The 16,051-nt window shown below is 37.4% G+C and overlaps 1 protein-coding gene and 1 long non-coding RNA gene across 2 annotated transcripts in view; both read left to right on the top strand.

The window, feature by feature from the left end:
• The first annotated feature begins 2,405 nt into the window (after window positions 1–2,405).
• The window catches only part of LOC129135534 (uncharacterized), a 33,703-nt gene continuing 20,057 nt past the window's right edge, over window positions 2,406–16,051 (top strand). The window contains exon 1 of the long non-coding RNA XR_008536468.1: window positions 2,406–2,571. This is a non-coding gene — a long non-coding RNA (uncharacterized LOC129135534). The remainder of the gene's footprint in view (window positions 2,572–16,051) is intronic.
• LOC129135533 (small ribosomal subunit protein uS14-like) lies at window positions 12,083–12,235 on the top strand. The gene has a single exon (XM_054655961.1). The coding sequence runs from the start codon at window positions 12,083–12,085 to the stop codon at window positions 12,233–12,235; it is 153 nt and encodes a 50-aa protein (XP_054511936.1).

Genomic DNA, 16,051 nt, shown 5'->3' with positions numbered 1-16,051 from the left:
TGTTTTCCTCTGGAGAAAAGAGCAAGCCTGCTTCTTGCTTGCAATGGAATAATGGCTTTCCCAAGCTCAGTGTTCCTCAGCTGTCAGGCAAACCCCCTCCGTGCATAGCATCCACCTGTAATCCTTCATGGGACTTGGGTTGAGGAAAACCAATGCACATGCTGCTTGCTAGGCCGTAAGTAATAGAGTTTTCATCTCTTCAGGAGGCTTGTGTCTTCTGCCAGCATTCATGAAACAATAACAGGTCAACTTATTAGCTTGTAAGTAGTATAAAATCAAATCTCAGACCCAAAATAGTACCTGGAAGGGAATCTAATAAGAGACATGTAAAACCTCTTAGATGAAAATTATAACTTTTTATTGAAAGATATTAAATAAGACATAAATTGAGAGGTATTCGGTGTTCATTGACTGGAGGACCCAACATTGCGAAAAGGCCTATTCTTCCAAGTTGATGTATGGAGTTAGTGCAATTCCAATTAAAATTCTCACTGTTTTTTGTGTGTTTGTTTGTTTGTTGTTGTTGTTGAAAACTTACAAGCTGGTTAAAGAATTTGTTTGGAAAGGCAGAGTCAAGAATAGCCGAATTCACTGACAAGAAAGAACAAGGTGGGAGGTCTTGCCCTAAAGATATTAATAATTGTTTTAAAACCGTAATAATCGAGATGGTGTAGTATTGGAACAGAGATCAACAAAAAGAACTTCATTAGAAAGTTGGCACTGTGGATCAGTGGGCAAGATAGACTTGTAAATAAATAGTAATGGGGAAATTTGCTACTCATATGGGAAGAAACAAAAATATATTCCTGCCTCACATCATATATTGTGTTGAATGATATAGAATAGCAATTTTGTAGGTCAAAAGCTGTCAAGTATAGGCAATTTTATTCGACCTAATGAAACCTAATAATAATTTAATTCAACCTAATTAAAAATTCTGGGTAGATTAAAAACCTAAATGTAAAAGGTAAAACCACAACGTTTCTGAAGATAACATGGGAGAATATATTCTTGTCTCAGGATCAGAAAACAAGGCCAACAAACACTAACCATTAAGGAAAAGATTGATAAATTTGACTACATAAAAACCAAAAAATTCTGTTTATTGAAGACATCATAAAGAGGGTGGAAAGACAAGCAAATAGTACAAGATAAGATATAAATGCACATAACTGAAAAATGCTTCCTATCTAGAAAAAAAAACTCCTAAAACCAATAAGAAAATGACAAACAACCTAACAGAAAAATGGTTCAATGAGTTATGCAGATCTTTCAAATCTGACATATCTTATTATACAATATCAAAAAATTACATTTTTAACATGACTACTGATCTCATCAGAAAAGATCTTAAATGCTGGGAAGCTGTCAAGCTTACTGTGGTAGATACAAGTTTTTCAAAATTCTAATTTTCTCTTGAGAGCTCAAATTTTATCAAGATTGTTTTCCTTGAAGTGACAGGTTCACTTGCTCATTTTTGAGGAAATGTCTGCCAGATACCCAAGTCTGAGAAAACCATAGTTTGTCAGTTGTTCTTTCAAGTAAAAATGGCATTTCATGAAAAAAGCAACTAGTTCAGCTGGTGATTCAAACAATCACGCAAGTTCTTTTCCTCAAGACGATCATTGTACTTGGGTATGCCGCAGAAGTGCTTTAAGCATTCTTTCCATTTAGTCACACAGAATTAAAAAGACACGCAATCACGGTCAAGATGTACTAAAATTAATAATTTCTGCTCTTTTGTCAAGGATATTCTTAAGTGAAGTGATTTTTTGTTTGTTTTACTGGGAATAAAAAATATAATTACTGTGAGTATGGTTTGTTGCCATTGCCTTGATTTGTGCTAAGACCCCTGTAGTTTTGCCAACCATTGGTGCAACTGTCGATGTGATGAAATTTTTCCTTAATATTGTTATAAAAATAGTATGGATTTTGTGGGTCCCCTGAAAAGGGCTCATGGGCTCCTAAGGATCCATGGACTACAGTTTGACAAATGTTGACCCAGAGGGGTGATTTTGCCGATGTCAACAAGGTAGTAATAAAAACACCTAAAATCCGTGTGGTCATTATCTTTCTTTTCTGCCATAAGGTCTCTTGCGACCATTCTGCCTGAAATGGTAATCAGGGCATTTTGATGGGTTCTATATGATGAAGCACTTTTGACATAACTCATTTGACTACACAACTGACATGACTTTGGGATGGATGCAGTGAGTTCAAAGACGGACGGAAATTAAGTTCAACTCTCCTTAACTTTTTTTCAAACCTGGAAGTTAATAATAGACTTCTTCTTTTTAGACTGGGTCAAAACTTTCCTGATGTCTAAATGTCATAAATCTACTTACCATATTTTACAAGGTAAGATGCCTTTAATAGTGTTCAACTAAACTAAATTTGGCCTGAGGATGCCTTCGTACTTTGAATCCTTACATAATGAACTGCAACCTAACTTAGTACATAAACTAACTCAAAGCCTAACTTCTGTCACAAATGGCTGAGGCTCAGCCAATCACAACAGTGGAGCTTCAGTCAGTTGCAGGCAGCCCACGGATCAGGTGATGTTCAGAAAAGGTAAACGCAGAGCTGTAACCAATAAGGCTGTTTCTGCACCTCACTTCTGTTTTCTGTCCATTAATGCTTCCTGCCCATGTTGTGGGGCGGAGCTCTCTGAACCTCTGCTGCTTCTGAGGGATTCACGAATGTATTTTTTGCTCAATTAAACTCCTAAATCTAATTTGTCTAAAGCTTTTCTTTTAACAGTACCAAATAACAGAAAACCCAACTGAAACTGTCTTAAACAAACAAACAAAAAAAGGAGATACATTCATGATTCCGGGTCAGAACTGACTTAGCAATTTGAAAATGTAATCAGAACTCAGTTTCTTTCAGAGTTTCTGTTTAGCCTCATGTGGTGTCAGCTTCATTCTAAGCCTGGCTTTTTTTCATTTTAAGCCTGGCTTTTTTCCCTAGTGCAGGGAAAATGAAAGCACTGGTTCTTAGAGTTTCTTTCATACACTACAAAATTTAGAGAGAGTGAGAATTTCATTTCGTGAAGCTAACAAACATTTGCTGTAATACTCTTGAACTGAATTGGGACATGTGTTTCCCCTTGAAAAGATAACTGTGGGCCAGAATGGGATTGTAATAATTGATGTAGGCCTGAACAACTGTGTTCTACCCCTGCAGCAGTGGTTTTCAAAGGGAAATGATTTTGCCCCCGTGGAACAACTGGAGGGTGGGAGGTGTGCTACTGGAATCTAGTGGGTGGAGGCCAGGGAAGATGCTAAACATGTAGCAATGTTATGGTGCACAGGACAGTCCATCCCTCCACCCGCAAACAAAGAATTAGCTGGCTCAGAATGTCAATAGTGCCAACATTGAGAAACTCTGCCCTAGGGGAAGGTGTGTATATCTGAATTTGGGGGAATTTAGCAAGAATAAAGGGAATAGATGTTGGGGAGGCAGGCAAGTATTAAGTCTATTACGTATACTTTTCCCCATTTCTGGTCTATTGGAAGACCTTTCCTGTGGAAAACTATCTTCTATTTGGCCTCAATTCCCACTCAGGAAATTGGGAAGACATTTTTACTTTCATTAGGAATAGAAAAGGATTCAAATGTTGCTGATTGCCTTTGAATACTTTAAGGATTGAATAAGTGTGATAGTATCTGAAGTGAAAGGAAAAGAAAATTCTCTCTTAGGTGGACACTGTGAAAGTTGTCAGAATCAAAATGGAGTTGCTTGTGTTAAAAAAAAAATCTTGACAAATAGATCCAGGGAAGGCCATGAAGAGAAGGTTCTCATGCATACGTGACTGATAATAAGAATATCACAAAAGACTGAAAAAAACACAACTTTGCACAAAGGCCATTACAACCTTACGCAAAAAAATACTCCTGTGGGGACAGCTGCCCAGCAACTGCCTGTCCAGTCTTGAGCTAGTGCTACTCTTGTTCTTGATCCTTGTAGTCAAGGATAGTTAACTACAGTGTGTGTGTTCCCATTGTAATGCTGCACCCCCAAATAAGCATCACTTTCTTCTATACAGCTTCTCTGATAGAAATGGTGTCCAGAAGTGGGACCTTACATAAGATCACTTTTGGAAGGAATTGGTGATTCCTGGAACTGATATGCAGTACTCACCTGAGCTCTATGGGCTCTCTCCTTCATGGCTCACCTTTTCTGCACAAGGAGTCTTGTCTCAAGCCAAACCCCCTTCTTTTTGGTACAGGCTTTTTGAATTTATTCGGGATTTGGTTTTGTTATAAGGCTATCTTAAATAAAAAACCTTGCATCTATCTCTCTTGGGACCGTGAAAGTGTTTTTTTTTTTTTGTTTGTTTGTTTGTTTTTGTTTTTGTTCGTTGAAAGCCCTTTCTTGTATAAAGACAAGTGTCCTGGTCTGAGTAGCTTGGTTTCTACAGGATTTACATTCTCTGTGGGGCATATCTTTTCTGGTGAATTCATCTTGGTTCTGCGTGCCTAATTTAATATTGTGTTTGATCTGTATGCCTGATTTAAAATATTTGTGAACACACTGATTTCAGTTTCATTTTGGCTTGGTTAGGTGTGCGTACAAATGATTTGACTCTTTTCCCTTGCTTGTTTTTGAAAATTTTCTGAGAGCAAAAAAGAACATTCTAAATGGTGGATGCAAGATGGCCAGTTGAAAGCCACTTAGGACAGTCACCACCATATAAACACCAGTCCAAACTCCTGATATCCCCCGATCAAAGTTATAGGATTTTCTTTGCTCTGGAAAGATTGATAAGAAAGGGAATGGGATTCTCAAAATTCTAAGTCATGCCAGTTTTTCTATGGCCCCAGCAGACTACATCGCTTTTCTCATGCGCATTTCTAAATCCATGGCTATCATGGAGATCATTTGAACTCACCAAGCCTGTTTTTCTTGGAGCTGAAGTAAAAACTGCAACTACAGAGTTAATATATAGAGGCTTCTAAGATCTCTCGTTATTTATTTATTTTTTTCCAGCCTACTTCTGACCTTTGTGCTGATGTTGAGATGAACACCAAATATTCAGAGCCTACAAAAATGATTAACAGGGAAATAACTTGAAATGATGACTTGCTTTGTTCAATATGTCAGTTTTCATAAATGGTCTAGGTAAATTTTTGAAAAATAAATAATTTAGATAAAAAACTGGGTAAATAACAAAATTAAGGCAGAAATAAATACGTTATTTGAAACCAGTGAGAACAAAGACACAATGTACCAGAATCTCTGGGACACATTTAAAGCAGTGTGTAGAGGGAAATTTATAGTACTAAATGCCCGCAGGAGAAAGTGGGAAAGATCTAAAATCGACACCCAAACATCACAATTAAAAGAACTAGAGAAGCAAGAGCAAACTAATTTGAAAGCTAGCAGAAGACGAGAAATAACTAAGATCAGAGAAGAACTGAAGGAGATAGAGACACAAAAACCCCCTCTAAAAATCAATGAATCAATGAATCCAGGAGCTGGTTTTTTGAAAAGATTAACAAAATAAATAGGCCACTAGCCACATTAATAAAGAAGAAAAGAGAGAAGAATCAAATAAACACAATAAAAAATGATAAACGGGATATCACCACTGATCTCACAGAAGAAAAACTAGCATCAGAGAATACTATAAACACCTCTATGCAAATAAACTAGAAAATCTAGAAGAAATGGATAAATTCCTGGACACATACACCCTCCCAAGACTATATCAAGAAGAAGTGAAATCCCTGAACAGACAAGTAACAAGTTCTGAAACTGAGGCAGTAATTAATAGCCTACCAACCAAAAAATGTCCAGAACCAGACAGATTCATAGCCAAATTCCACCAGAGGTACAAAGAGGAACTGGTACCATTCCTTCTGAAACTATTCCAAACAATAGAAGAAAGGAATCCTCCCTAACTCATTTTATGAGGCCAGCATCACCCTGATACCAAAATCTGGCAGAGACAAAACAACAACAACAAATTTTAGGCCAATATCCTTGATGAACATGGATATAAAAATCCTCAATAAAATACTGGCAAACCGAATCCAGCAGCACATCAAAAATCTTATCCACCATGATCATGTCGGCTTCACCCTTGGGATGCAAGGCTGGTTCAACATACGCAAATCAATAAACACAATTCATCACATAAACAGAACCAATGGCAAAAACCACATGATTATCTCAACAGATGCAGAAAAGGCCTTTGATAAAATTCAACACCCCTTCATGCTAAAAACTCTCAATAAACTAGGTACTGATGGAACATATCTCAAAATAATAAGAGCTATTTATGACAAACCCACAGCCAATATCATACTGAATGGGCAAAAGCTGGAAGCATTCCCTTTGAAAACTGGCACAAGACAAGGATGCCCTCTCTCACCATACTATTAGTCCATGCTCTTCAACATAGTATTGGAAGTTCTGGCCAGGGCAATCAGGCAAGAGAAAGAAAGAAAGGGTATTCAAATAGGAAGAGAGGAAGTCAAATTGTCTCTGTTTGCAGATGACGTGATTGTATATTTAGAAAACCCCATTGTCTCAGCCCAAAATATCCTTAAGCTGATAAGCACCTTCAGCAAAGTCTCAGGATACAAAATCAATGTGCAAAAACCAGAAGCATTCCTGTACACCAAGAACAGACAAACAGAGAGCCAAATCATGAGTGAACTCCCATTCACAATTGCTACAAAGAGAATAAAATACCTAGGAATCCAACTTACAAGGGATGTGAAGGACCACTTCAAGGAGAACTACAAACCACTGCTCAAGGGAAGAGAGAGGACACAAACAAATGGAAAAACATTCCATGCTCATGGATAGGAAGAATCAATATCATGAAAATGGCCATACTGCCCAAAGTAATTTATGTATTCAGTGCTATCCCCATCAAGCTACCATTGACTTTCTTCACAGAATTAGAAAAAACTACTTTAAATTTCATATGGAACCAAAAAAGAGCCTGTATAGCCAAGAAAATCCTAAGCAAAAAGAAGAAAGCTGGAGGCATCATGCTACCTGACTTCAAACTATACCACAAGGCTACAGTAACCAAAACAGCATGGTACTGATACTAAAACAGATATATAGACCAATGGAACAGAACAGAGACCTCAGAAATAATGCCGCACATCTACAACCATCTGATCTTTGACAAACCTGACAAAAGCAAGCAATAGGGAAAGGATTCCCTATTTAATAAATGGTGTTGGGAAAACTGGCTAACCATATGCAGAAAACTGAAACTGGACCGTTCCTACAAAATTTGACTCAAGATGGATTAAAGACTTAAAAGCCATAAAAACTCTAGAGGAATACCTAGACATTGCCATTGAAGACATAGCCATAGGCAAGGACTTCATGACTAAAACACTGAAAGCAATGACAACAAAAGCCAAAATTGACAAATGGGATCTAATTAAACTAAAGAGCTTCTGCACAGCAAAACAAACTATCATCAGAGTGAACAGGCAACCTACAGAATGGGAGAAAATTTTTGCAATCTACTCATCTGTTAAAGGGCTAATATCCAGAATCTACAAGGAACTTAAATAAGTTTACAAGAAAAAAACAACCCCATCAAAAACTGGGCGAAGGATATGAACAGACACTTCTCAAAAGAATACATTTATGCGGCCAACAAACATATGAAAAAAAGCTCATCATCACTGGTCATTAGAGAAACGCAAATCAAGACTACATTGAGATACCATCTTATGCCAGTTAGAATGGTGATCATTAAAAAGTCAGGAAACAACAGATGCTGGAGAGGATGTGGAGAAATAGGAATGCTTTTACACTGTTGGTGGGAGTGTAAATTAGTTCAACCATTGTGGAAGACAGCGTGGCGATTCCTCAAGGATCTAGAACCAGAAATACCATTTAACCCAGCAATTGCATTACTGGGTATTTACCCAAAGGATTATCAATCATTCTGCTATAGAGACACATGCACACATATGGTTATTGCAGCACTATTCACAATAGCAAAGACTTGGAACCAACCCACACATATACACCATGGAATACTATGTAGCCGTGAAAAAGAATAAGTTCATGTCCTTTGCAGAAGCATGGATGAAGCTGGAAACCATCATTCTCAGCAAACTAACACAGGAACAGAAAACCAAACACTGCATGTTCTTACTCATAAGTGGGAGTTGAACAATGAGAACACATGGACACAGGGAGGGGAACATCACACACCAGGGCCTGTAGAGGGGTGGAGGGCTACGGGACAGATAGCATTAGGAGAAATACCTAATGTAGATGACGGGTTGATGTTTGCAGCAAACCACCATGGCACGTGTATACCTATGTAACAAACTTGCACATTCTGCACATGTATCCCAGAACTTAAAGTATAATAATAAAAAAATGCAATAATGAGAAGAAAAAATAAAAAAATAGAAAATAAGTCAAATACATGTTTATAAATGAACTTTTCATGTGATTTAAAGTCTTAAAATTATGTTAAATTAAGTGATAGATATTAACGTCTAGGTCATTTACAAATAAGATAAAATACTGAGATGTAGCCGACAGTTCAAAATTTCTTGCTTCCTAGGTTTTCACTAGAAATTGAGGTTACTAAGAGTAAAAAATTCTAAGTAATATATAATTCTGTTCACAAAGTGTACCAAAAAGTAAGATGTGTTTTTAATGAGAGAAATTATAAGAAAGGCATAAAAATGTATTCCTCGGCCGGGCGCGGTGGCTCACGCCTCTAATCCCAGCACTTTGGGAGGCAGGTGAGCGGATCACCAGGTCAGGAGATCAAGACCATCCTGGTTAACACGGTGAAACCCCCGTCTCTACTAAAAATACAAAAAAATTAGCCAGGTGTGGTGGTGGGCGCCTGTAGTCCCAGCTACTTGGGAGGCCAAGGCAGGAGAATGGTGTGAACCCAGGAGGTGGAGCTTGCCGTGAGCCAAGATCGTGCCACTGCACTCCAGCCTGGGCAGCAGAGTGAGACTCTGACTCAAAAAAAAAAAAAAACAAAAAAAACAACAAAACGTATTCCTCATTGAGAAAAAAAAATTTAATCTCAATCCAGAGGCTTGTTTCCAGAAGTAAATTTAGAAAAGACGTAGAACAAGATAGAAAGGAACCAGTAAGTAGGAGAGTGAGAGATGTGAAGAAAGGTACAGGTATAAAGATGTATTTTTGGTAAGGAAGATTAAAAAAGAACAAAAGAAAAATTTTGTATGAGAAAGAATTTTGTGTAGTGAATTTTTTCCTAAAGTAAAATGACTAGTTATTTAAGAAAGAGGAAACACAGGACAAAGCAAAAGGCTGAAGCATGTCATTGACAGTCTGAGTAAGTTGTGATAAGGTTTGTGAAGGATGAATTTAGGAAAGAAATTTTGTCTGTGATCAAGTTGGCTATAATTAGATGGAAATTATGTCTTTCTAAAGATTGAGCTTTGATATAAAAATTGAGCTTTTGATATGAAAAATTAAAAAGATTGAGCTTCGATATATAAGTAAAAAATTTTGGTTCCCTGTGTTAGCACAACCAAGTTTCTTTTGAAGTATTGATCTTCTCTTAGTAAAAGTTGCAAGAGGTTTTGATTTTTGATTCTGAAATCTGTTTCTTTTAATTTTCAGTTATCTTCTGAACTGCAGCTTCTTCCTGTTGTACAGTTTATGTTTCTGCCAAATTTCTTCCTGAGATACATTTAGTTTTTCCTAGTTTCTGGTTAGAAATGCTGTTTTCCTCATTTAGAATGGTAATTTCAATTATCAAGGTAAAGTTTTCCTCTTGAAGATTCTTGGATTCGTATATCAGAAGTTCAGCTTTTGCTGTATCTCTGCATGAGATTTGTAGGTCACATATCATTGCCTTCTGATCTCCTCCTTTCTCTCCTTGAGAAGGTCTGGGATGAGAACTCTCTCCTTAAATATTTTGGCCAGCTCCTATAACGTTCTCTCTATTTCTATCCCTACTGTTATGGCCTGACACTGAAATGTTTCCCTTGAAGGCCTAGCAAAGCAATGTTTCCTCCAGTATAACTTGACTCCCTACTCTTGGCTTTTCTTGATGTGTCTTGATTGCTTCATGTAGCCAGAAAACTTCCCATGCTATTACTAAAAGCCATGGATTACCCTGCTCAAGGTGTTGGTTTTCCTGTTTATGTTCCTCTTTAATGTGGTGTACACTCATAGCTTTCAACATGTTCTTCCTGTGTCTGATTAAATTCAAGTGCCTTTTCATCAGGTTTGACTCCAGGATATCTAAATGGGTTTCCCATAAAAAGAAGCAATCATACTGCCAGAAGATTTTAATAAAAACAAAATCCTTTAGGTAACTGGCCTGAGAAACAAAGATTGTATATTTTATTAAGATAATTTCATGTTGTGTTTATTAGGTTTTTGATTACTTAGAGAAACTGAGTTTTGATGAGGTTAAGGATTTTTACATCCATGTAACTTTCTGTATTGCTTTTGAAGTCTTTTGATTATCACTCTAGTTAAATGAATAACTAGTATTTCCACAGTGACCTGTGATCCTGTTTTGATCAAGTGTTTTAAACCTTTGGGTATCTTTGACAGACTTCCCCATATCAAAATTCTAAATTAAGTATTTTTGACCTAAAATTGACTTTGATATTTTTCAGTGGTGTCCCTGGAGAGCTTCAAAGGATGTATTCCTCATCTTGTAGAGAGATATTAAATGATTAGGCTTATTTGGTAAATTATATGGGAAACATTGTCAAATGAGAAGTGATACTAGATTTTTTTCCAGTTACATTTATGGGTATGTTACTAATAAAAATGTTTCAAAACTGTATATAAAATTCTTTTTTTTTGAGACGAAGTCTCGTTCTTGTCCCCCAGGCTGGAGTGCAATGGCGCGATCTCGGCTCACTGCACCTCTGCCTCCCAGGTTCAAGCGATTCTTCTGCCTCAGCCTCCCGAGTAGCTAGGAATACAGATGGCTGCCACCATGCTGGGCTAACTTTTGTATTTTTAGTAAAGACGGGGTTTCACCATGTTGGCCAGGCTGGTCTTGAACTCCTGACCTCAGGTGATCCTCCTGCCTCGGCCTCCCAAAGTGCTGAGATTACAGGTGTGAGCCACCACGCCTGGCCCTATAAAATTCTTAAAAGTGTAATATGTCATATCTGTAACAGTTCTGGTTATTATATTGAATGCCACAAAAATCCCAAATTCCCTTGTCAATTGCTGATTGTAATGAACTTTCATCAGATTTTTAACGATGGCTATTTTAAATCTGTCTTCCACGTTATCGTCTCAATTTTTCTCTAAAAGCATTTGTAATCAGATTCATGGAAAAGATACTAACAAGTATTCTTAAATACAGGTTTCTAATAGCTTTAAAATCAATGGACTAAATAAAAATGTCCCAGAATTCTAATAAAAATACTGATGGATTCATGAAGATGCTAATCAAGACAAAGCAGAACAAAATTAATGACATTGGAAAACTGGTGAAAAAAACGTTTGTTTTGTTTCCTTTTTCTTTGAGACGGAGTCTCACTCTGTGCCCAGGCTGAAGTGCAGTGGTGTGGTCTTGGCTCACTGCAGTCTCCGCCTCCAAGGTTCAAGCTATTCTCATGTCTTAGCCTCCTGAGTAGCTGGGACTACAGGCGCACATCATTAAGCCTGGCTAATTTTTGTATTTTTAGTAGAGATGGGGTTTTGCCATGTTGGCCAGGCTGGTCTACAACTTCTGACTTCAAGTGATCCACACTCCTCAGCCTCCCAAAGTGCTGGGATTACAGATGTGAGCCACTGCACCAGGCCAAAAATAATGTTTTTATGACTTTTATTTGAAACATCATTCGTTCTTTACTTAAATGCTTTATTTTTCAGATTTAAGGAAATCTTATCTCTTAAGCTATCTATAGTTTACAGCTATTTGGTAAGGTATACTGCTGTGAACAAAGGTGAAAACATTTGCTTTTTCTTCTTATTTGATCCCTCCAAAATTTGAAAACATTTGTGAGTATTCTTCTTGTTGTTGTTATTTTTTGCAATATGGTTACTTGCATAAATTCAAAAAGAATCTGCTCCCTTTATACAGGATATGCCTTTACCTCATTATACTCCTGAAAGCAAGATGGGTCACCAGCAGCTCTGCTGGAGAAAATTCAGCCAGGGTTTGCACTCTTGCTGCGTCTGCTCAAACTGGCATAGTCTGATCCAGAAATATGGACTCAGTAGGTGCCACCAGTGTTTCCATCAGTACATGAAGGATATAGGTTTCATTTAGTTGGACTAAGTGATCTTCTTTAAATGGATTATCCAAGGCATCCATGCAATGAAAGAAACCATGTTACCTATTTTTACATAAAATAAAAATTTTATAAAACAAGCAAAAAATATAACAGTATACAATACAATTCATTGGTTATATTACCAAGGCTTTGACTGAAATGTCGTATTTGTGAATGTGCATAGAATGCCTGACTTCAAAGATTCTCACCCTTACAGTGAGTGAATAAAAATTGTCACTTCCTGGCAGGCCCAAGAACCTTCAGACTATAAGTGAAATCTAAAGTCTTCCTTGATGTGGCTTTCTAGCCTGAGGAAGTTTTGAGGCTTCGATTTCTTTTTATCACTTTTTATCTCTACATTGATCACTTTTTATCTCTACGTTGAATTACACAGGAAATTCAGATTTGAGTTCCTATGTAATTCCTATGTACTTTCTATGTTTTAAAAACACTAGAATACTCCTCTTATTAAACTGTAGCCATATGCATTTTTTCCAAATTCTTGTTATCTATCTATAGACTGGACTAAATCCTAAATTCTTCTAGTTTCCTCCAGTTCAATTTTCTTCCATAGAATTACCAAAAATAAGAAATGCTTTGTTCTGGAAGCCCCATACACTGAAGTTATTAATAGGTAAATTTTAAGGAACAAGTCTCAGGGTTGATGTATAGGTCATACAAAGTTCATCAAACTGTCCGTTGCCATCAACAAAGACATTCGAATTGCAAACCAGTACAAGAAGGTGATGTTTTTATGCTGTAGACGGCTTTTACCAAGATATTAGAACAGGATTCCATATCATAATGAGAGTCTTATGCCTCTTAATTTCTACCTTTTTCATTTGGCAGGATAATGGTTGTATGATTTATTTAATTGGTTGCCTTTTTAAGCCAAGGTTCATGGCTCAAAACTGTTATGCAAACTGGGATTGGAGTATTACAATTAATTTTACTTTGTATTTTTATTTTTAAAACTTTGTATCTGTTACTTGTTAAATTTTTGCAGACATATAACTCCTGAGAAAATAATGCAGGCCCAACACTTTGAGATGATGATAAAAGACTATGGAATAGACAAAATTGAACCTAATAATGATCTTGGGGTAGATGTAGCCTGAGAGCTACTCCCTTCAAACCTCCCTTGTTGCTCAAATGTGGTTAAAGGGATTTTGACACGTCTCCTAGGCACCATTCACTCCTTCCCATGAGGAACCAGACCAACAGTCTAGGATAGGTCCATCCCAGCATCCAGGGACAATGAAAACCTAACTACAGGATGATTGATCACTGGTGCTTTTGGAGAAAGATCTTGATCAAAAAGGGGAAATGTGAAAGCTTTCAGAATCAAAATGAGGTCACTTGTGTTAAACAAACAAACAAGAAAACAAACAAACAAAATCCTGACAAAACCAAGGAAGGCCATGATGGGGAGGTTCTCATGCATAAAAGGCTGATAACAAAAACTGTCATGAAAGACTGCAAAAATCACAACATGGCACAAAGGCCATTGCAATCTTAAACACACACACAGAAAAATACTCCTGTAGGAACACTGCCCAGCAACTACCTGTTTAACATTGAATTGGCATCACCCTTGTTACTGATCCTTGTAGTCAAGGACAATAATCTCAAAAACAATTATGTAATCCTCCTTACTTTTCCTTTAAAGGTCTTTGTCTTCCTTTATCTTCCCAACTATGCACATAGTTTACTATGGCATGTGTATTCCAATTGCAAAGCGGTATTCTCCACAAAATACCATTTTTCTTTTAAGAGAGTCTCTGTTTGTTATGTAGGTTGACAACATCAAAGTATTACGGTTTCCCTAAATTATTAGGTAATCTGTGATTTTCTGGCTTCTAGCCCCCTAGCTGGATGTTGTGACCAAGCCAACTGTATACTTATAAGGCCTTCCAAATAGTTTCTGCAAACTATTATACATCCTGAAATAAAATGCCTAAATATTTGCAGAGGCCCATATGGCTGCTTCTCAGACAAAGAAGAGAGAACTCTGACTGTTGAGAGTATCCTCAGAATCCATTTCATCCTTTATATACACACATTTTTTTTTTCATTTTTATTTGACTTCTTAGAGAAAGAAGAGGCAGAGAATCTGAAATGCCTTTTCCTTTTTCAATCTGACTTTTTTTAGGTTTCTCTTGAACATAGACCCCCACCCTCCTACCCCTGCCGTATTTCTCTAGGGGTTTCACTCACTCTAGTCATATTTTCACACCACTACCATCAGTCCTCTGTCAAGGTCACAAATAAACTTCTGACCTTATGTCTTCTCTCAGCAGTATTCAACACAATTGATCACTCCCTTTTCTTTGAATGTTTTCTTTATTGGATTTTTGTTGTTGTTTTGTTTTTTTTTTTAGACAAAGTCTCCCTCTGTCGCCAGGCTGGAGTGCAGTGGCACAATCTCGGCTCACTGCAACCTCCACCTCCCGGGTTCAAGCGATTCCCCTGCCTCAGCCTCCCGAGTAGCTGGGACTACAGGCACACGCCACCACGCCCGGCTAATTTTCTTGTATTTTAGTAGAGATGAGGTTTCATTATGTTGGCCAGGATAGTCTGAATCTCCTGACCTCGTCATCCACCTGCCTCAGCCTCCCAAAGTGCTGGGATTACAGATGTGAGCCACCGCGTCCAGCCTTTATTTGGATTTTAGGATACCACACCCTCCCGAGTTTTCCTCTTCTCTCAGTACCTTCTCCTTTTCAGGATCCTTTCCCCATCAACCTTTTAAAGTTGTAATGTTCCACCTACCAATTATAATCCCCAGGGAAACTATAAAGAAAATAGCTAAAAAATGTAGTAAAAGAAGTAAGTGGCAGGGCGCGGCGGCTGCCTCCTGTAATCCTAGCACTTTGGGAGGCCTAGGCGGGTGGATCACCTGAGGTCGGGAGTTCGAGACCAGCATGACCAGCATGGAGAAACCCCGTCTCTACTAAAAATACAAAATTAGCCGGGCGTGGTGATGGGTGCCTGTAATCCCAGCTACTTAGGAAGCTGAGGCAGGAGAATCACTTGAACCTGGGAGGTGGAGGTTGTGGTGAGCCTAGATCAGCCTGGGCAACAAGAGTGAAACTCTGTCTCAAAAAAATGAAATAGAGGAACAAAAAGATATAAGACATGTAGAAAAGAATAAAATGGCATAGGCAAGTCCTACCTTATCTGTAGTTTTATTAAATATAAAAAGATTAAACACCCTAATTCAACGGAAAAAATTGGTGGGATAGATTAAAAAAAATGATATAACAAGCTGTCTGTAAGAGGCATGTTTTTGATTCACAGACAAAAATAGGCTGAAAGGAAAAGAATGAGCAAAGCTATACCGTGCAAACTAATCTCTCAAAAGAAAGCTGAAGGGTCTACATTAGTTTCAGACAAAACAGACTTTATGGCAAAAATTGCTACTAGAGACAAAGATATTTTATAATGATAAAAGGGTTAATCCATCAAAAAAATAGAACAATTATAAATGCATGTGCACCTAACAACAGAGCCCAGAATCACAAAATAATATAACTGAAAGGGGAAAGAGACAATTTAACAGTAATTGTAGAATTCGATACCCCATTTTCTATAATGCATAGAACAACCAGAAAGAAGATCAAGAAAGAAATAGAAGACTTGAAAACATTGTGAAACAACTAGATCTAAAAGATACCTATAGAACATTCCATCCCAAATCAGCAGAAAAGTCAATATCTCAAGGGCACATGGAATATTCTCCAGGCCACAAAGCAAGTCTTAATAAATTTAAAAGGTTTTAAATCTTATAAAATGTGTTCTCTGTCTACAAT

This window comes from Pan troglodytes, chromosome 1 (genome assembly GCF_028858775.2).
Source record: "Pan troglodytes isolate AG18354 chromosome 1, NHGRI_mPanTro3-v2.0_pri, whole genome shotgun sequence".
Classification (NCBI taxonomy): Eukaryota; Metazoa; Chordata; class Mammalia; order Primates; family Hominidae; genus Pan; species Pan troglodytes.
This window is presented reverse-complemented; position numbering and strand designations above follow the sequence as displayed.